This window comes from Populus alba, chromosome 5 (assembly GCF_005239225.2).
Source record: "Populus alba chromosome 5, ASM523922v2, whole genome shotgun sequence".
NCBI classification, from domain to species: domain Eukaryota; kingdom Viridiplantae; phylum Streptophyta; class Magnoliopsida; order Malpighiales; family Salicaceae; genus Populus; species Populus alba.
In genome coordinates this window covers 2,187,529-2,192,780 of record NC_133288.1, presented here as the reverse complement: position 1 = coordinate 2,192,780, position 5,252 = coordinate 2,187,529, and the positions used below count along the sequence as shown (strand labels likewise).

The following is a 5,252-nucleotide window of genomic DNA, read 5'->3' as shown; positions in this document are numbered from 1 at the left end:
AAACAAAAAATTATTATTTTGATACATTTCTAAGTGAAAAACACTTTAAAAAGCAACCACAATCACATCATCAAACAAACATAAGTCATCTTGATAAATTATTGATTGAAGACCCAATTGAGAACGAGTTTAAAATTAATATAAAAGTTAAGTCGATTAAAACTTAATCGAGCTGGTTGAGTTTATCTATGATTTGATTAAAAAAAAAATTCAAAAGAAACTCATTTTAAATTTTTGAATCTTGAAATGAAATCATTGTATATTGACTTGATTTCACCTGCGAACCAAACTTTTGATAAATCTAATTTTAATAAATTTATGCACAAGCTCAATAAATTTTTTTGGTTTTGGTTTAGTTTTACATTAAACCATATAAAAATTAACTCAATTAAAACTTAATTGATTTAGTAATTCATTTATAATCTTCTCAAAACTCAATCTGATTTTATTTTTTTAAAATAATAAATTTTTATTTTTATTTTTTAAAAATATTAAAATAACACTATTTTAAATTCACGTATATAAAACTATGTAACTCATAATCCGAGCCTTGGCTGTATCATGGATTGTGCCGGTTTAAAAACTTTTAAAAACTTTGTGCAGAATATTCAAATGAGGGACCATCTCTCAATAGAAAACTTCGAGGCCCATTTTTCTAAAACTTTATGGTAACCAAATACAAATACCCATAAATTCAAGGGCCATTCCCACAGCAAACAACAAAAAATTTCAAATTGAATCTGCTATTATTATCCCTTCAAACCCCAACCAATAACCACAAGATCATACCATACAATACTCCACGCACCAACGTGTGCGGTGATTAACAACAACAAAACACTGTATAAAACAAGAAAAACAAAACAAAACAAAGATATGTATACAGAAAAAAATCTGATTGGCCAGCCCACCTTTATATTCAAGTTTCGCGGCAACATCTCTCTTTCTCTCTCTAAAAGAGCCTCTCTTTTCCGTAACTTTGAAAACTCTCTTTTATTTCTCTCTCTAAAAAACCCTTCTCTATAACACATAACCTTAAAGCTTGCATTTTTCTCTCTTCACGGCCCTTTGTTTCACTGTATGATTTATACCCAGATATCAATTACTCTGAATCTGTAAGTGTATAGTCTCGGATCTGTGAATTAGGGTTTTTAGAGGAGTAATTTTTGAGATTTTTGTTGGGGCGTTACTAAGAAAATGTTATATATTTTTTTGTTTCAAAATTTGATTTCTGTTATTTATTCGTTTTCGTTGTTTTTGAGGGGGTTTTGGAGATGGGTTTTGAATTGTAGCTTGAATTTTAGTCAAATTTGAAATTTTGGGTTTCGTTCTTTTTTCAATTTTGGGGGGTTTATTTTTTGAATTATTTTAGTTGTTTCTGAAAGTCATTTTTTAAAAAAAATTCTGAAAATTTGAAATTTGGGGGGTCTATCTTTTGTTTTTTGATTGAAAACTGTGATATATGGTAATGGCACTGGGTGGTTGTTTCCTTTCGATTCTCTTTTGAAGTGTTTCCTTAATAGCATTGCGTATTTTGTTGTGATTCCTCTGTTTCTATTTGCTAAAATTGATTTTTTTTTTCATATATGTATTTTGCTTCTTTTGATACTTTGATAAAATGATGTGATTTTGGTAATGTTATAAAAGTTGAATTCTTGTGGTGCGTTTTGACTGAGGTTTTAAATATAATCCGAGTGGGAAAATATTCTCCACAATTAGTGCAGCTTAGTAAACTCTAACTCGAGTCTAAGTATCCGAAAAACCAGAAAAAAAAAAAAAAAGAAGAAGGAAAAAAGTTTAATATTTGGACTGTGTATTATATTTCAAATTCTGGGGTGGAAGATCGTCTTGCTTTGCCAAGAGTTTTATATTTTTATTATTAATGTAATGTATTTTGTGAATTTTGATGGTTATTGATGTCCATGTTAAAGCTTTAAGCAAATTGGTGTTGCTAATTTGTTCATTGATTTTTTCAGATAGATAGGTCCTCCATGGCCCCAGCAAGGAAAAAAAGTGTGAATAAGCGGTTTCTGAATGAGGTATCACCTGAAAAAGAAGTCAAGAGTTCAGGAAAAAGTAAACATCAGGCGAATGGGATGAGAATTGGCTTTGTATGTGTTTGTGTACTTACACCAGTTTTTTAATGGTTTGATTCATTCTTTATGATCCAGCTGTTGGCTGAGTTAAATTGCTCGTGGAATTATGTTAAGACTTGATTTATTTTTATTCATAGCCTTGTGGTTCATTGATCTTGATATAGATATGATAGCAAAATTGAGACTTAGTATATTTCTCTTAAACAAATGGCAAAGAGTTTCCAAAGAACTTTCTTTGTTCAGAAAATTTGTAATGTATAATGATATTTTAATGCATTGATATTTTGCTTTCTCCCAGAAGAAGAAATTGTCTGATAAGTTGGGACCTCAATGGAAGAAGGCAGAACTTGAACGATTTTACAAAGCATATCGGGACAATGGAAAGAACTGGAAGAAAGTATGCCTTATGTGTTATCGAGACTCCTTTTCATCATTATACTTTATTTGGTTCTCTTCAGCATGATAATTTTCCATGAACTTTAATTTGTGCAAATTAAGCTCATCATACACTTTAAGTATCATCTTAATTTTGTATTGTTGTTGATGATCAGGTAGCTGCTGAAGTGCGCAACAGATCTGTGGAAATGGTGGAGGCCCTTTACAATATGAATCGGGTACCTTGTGTTCAGCTAGTTTAATCAGTCACTAGTCTCACTGCTGACACGTCCTTCTTGTTGTTTATCTTTACAGTTTTGTCATACTGTGAGAATTTTTTAAGTGGTTTTGTTATTGGAATCAGGATCTTCTTAACCTTTGGTGTTGAGTGTCCTTAATTGAACACAATTCATATCTAATTTGTTTATGCTATCGAACATTTTTACTGGAAGAATTACAATTGGGTGGGCTTCCTTAGAATATGGTTAAGGACCTTAGCTCTTGGAATTTTGATGTGTCCAAAGTAGGACATAAAGTCTGCTGTTTCTATAATTTTGGATTTGTAGTCTAAAGCTTTTGAATAGTTTGTGAACTTTTGAATGTTATATAAGTTGCTTCTTATTCGCATGTCATTCAACGAGGTAATGAAACCCAAAATTTCAAGACAAAAGGTGGATGTCATTGTAAAATTTTGGGCATTGCCTTAGCAGTGCAAGAAGAGTGATTCCAGACAACTTGATACCACTTTTTGGCCCCTGGTTGGGCCTATATTGTGGGATTGCAGAGGTAATATAAAAGCTTAAAAAAAATGATGGTATATTTGTTTTAAAGTTTCTTCAACTTGCAAAAGGAAAATATCGTCAGAATAAGTAATATGTATCCTGTGTTAAATCTTGGTTGTGATATGGTAGATGAAGCCTTAGTTAGTCTTGGGGTCCTTGGTTAACATTGTTGCTCTTCCATGTTCTATATTTTTTCAGGCATACTTGTCTCTTCCAGAGGGAACAGCTTCTGTAGTTGGGCTTATAGCTATGATGATCGATCACTATAGTGTTCTGGTATGATTGCATTTGACATCTGGAAGTTCATCTTAATTTCTGACTGTCTTCATTGTTCTTATTTTTTGTTCTTGTTTCTTTCTCTTTTTTTCCCTCTGGGAAGGGGAGTTCAGGGAAGTGCAAATTGAAAATTTAATTATTCAGATAATTTTAGATTTATGGTAGCCATGGTGTTTATAGCAGACATGTTGGAGAATACTTTACAGCAACTGACTGAAAATGAGACAGATAATTTGATGCATTATGGGTATTCACAGTAAGAAGGGACCATAAATTTTGTTTTTTATCATTATTAAGTTGCATAATCTGATAATTAGATGGCTACAGAAAAACATTTTATAAGATGCATTTTGATTTACCTAGTAGAATTGCTGTAAATCCTGATTTTGTCTTGTTGTCTGCTGACAAATCAAAAGCTGATTGCTTGTATCCGGATTTTGAACTTGCAGGAAGCAAGTGATAGTGAACGAGAAAGCAATGAGATGCCTGGAGTACTCAGGAAGCTTCAGAAACACAAGCGGCCAAAAGTGCTGCTTAGTGCATCAAAAGAAGATCCCCAACATTCTCGCATGGTTGGATCAACTGATGGATGCTTATCATTATTAAAAAGAGGATGTGGTAATATACTTTGCTTATGGAAAACACAACTCTGGTTTGTTTCCAGTTTTTCCTTTCTCCACTCTGTTATGATTTGAGGAGTACTCGTACTTGTTTTCCTTAATTAGGTCTCCAACTCACATGCATTAGATGGCTCATGCATTCCAGCTGTCGCTGTCAGTGTGTGTATTTTTGTTGTCCAAACATTCTCTGTCCTTTGCTATCTTCTTTTCTAAAAACTTTCAATGAATTTAATCTAATCACTCTTTTACCCGTATTCTTTTATACTTTTCACTGCATAAACTGTAACCTTTTATGGGGTTATGCTAATGACATCTAAGTGGTTTAGTAAGATACTAAGGTGGAGAGACAATTTCCACCTCCTGTCTTTGTTTATTAATGTAATTGGATAGAAAGCCACCATTGTGAAATTATCAGTATGGTCCAAACTTTGTAGCAATACAAATGGGATGGTTCCTTCCCTTGTTTTTTGATTTTTTAGCAGCAGAATGAAATATCAAATATTGGAGACAATTTTATCTAAGACAGGATAAAAAAGAAGCACACAGAAGGAGTCATGCTTTGATCCAATTGAGTCAAATGAGATGAAAGTGAAATCTATTTCCTCAGTTGGAATAGGGCTGAACAGAAAACTGTATGAATCAGATGCTGTTACAGGTATAGAATTCCCCCCAGCGGTCATCTACATGGAGTGATATCCATACCCTGTTATTGAAAATGATGCAAATCCAATGGTTTTGATGTCCAAATACAATTGTATAGGGATTGGATAGAATAGGCAACTAATCTGACTCTTATAATTTTCTGTGAACTGGAATTACAACAACAAAAGATTTAATTTTTCTGACATGGAAGTTCTTTTCCTGAGATTTTTCCATCAAGGTTTTAGTATTGAATTTGATTTGATAGTGTGATTATGCAACTCAATTTTGTTTTATTTTTATTTTCTTGCATTGTTCCTTTCCTTTATACTTCTAATTTTCTCATAAATATTTGAACTCAAACAGAGTAGTTAATGCGCGATATAAATGTTTCTAACAACAGCGATGACCTTTTGAAGTGTTTTTCTGATGAATTCAAATTCATATTTAGGCCGTCCACTTCA

General features: G+C 32.4%; 1 protein-coding gene across 1 annotated transcript in view; it reads left to right on the top strand.

Annotated features, from left to right (window-relative positions):
• The first annotated feature begins 927 nt into the window (after positions 1-927).
• The window catches only part of LOC118047654 (protein ALWAYS EARLY 2), an 81,034-nt gene continuing 76,709 nt past the window's right edge, over positions 928-5,252 (top strand). Inside the window, exons 1-6 of the mRNA XM_073409463.1 lie at positions 928-1,115; positions 1,977-2,111; positions 2,395-2,493; positions 2,648-2,710; positions 3,452-3,529; positions 3,979-4,147. Coding sequence (XP_073265564.1) covers positions 1,992-2,111; positions 2,395-2,493; positions 2,648-2,710; positions 3,452-3,529; positions 3,979-4,147 — 529 coding nt within the window. The 5' untranslated portion in view covers positions 928-1,115; positions 1,977-1,991. The remainder of the gene's footprint in view (positions 1,116-1,976; positions 2,112-2,394; positions 2,494-2,647; positions 2,711-3,451; positions 3,530-3,978; positions 4,148-5,252) is intronic.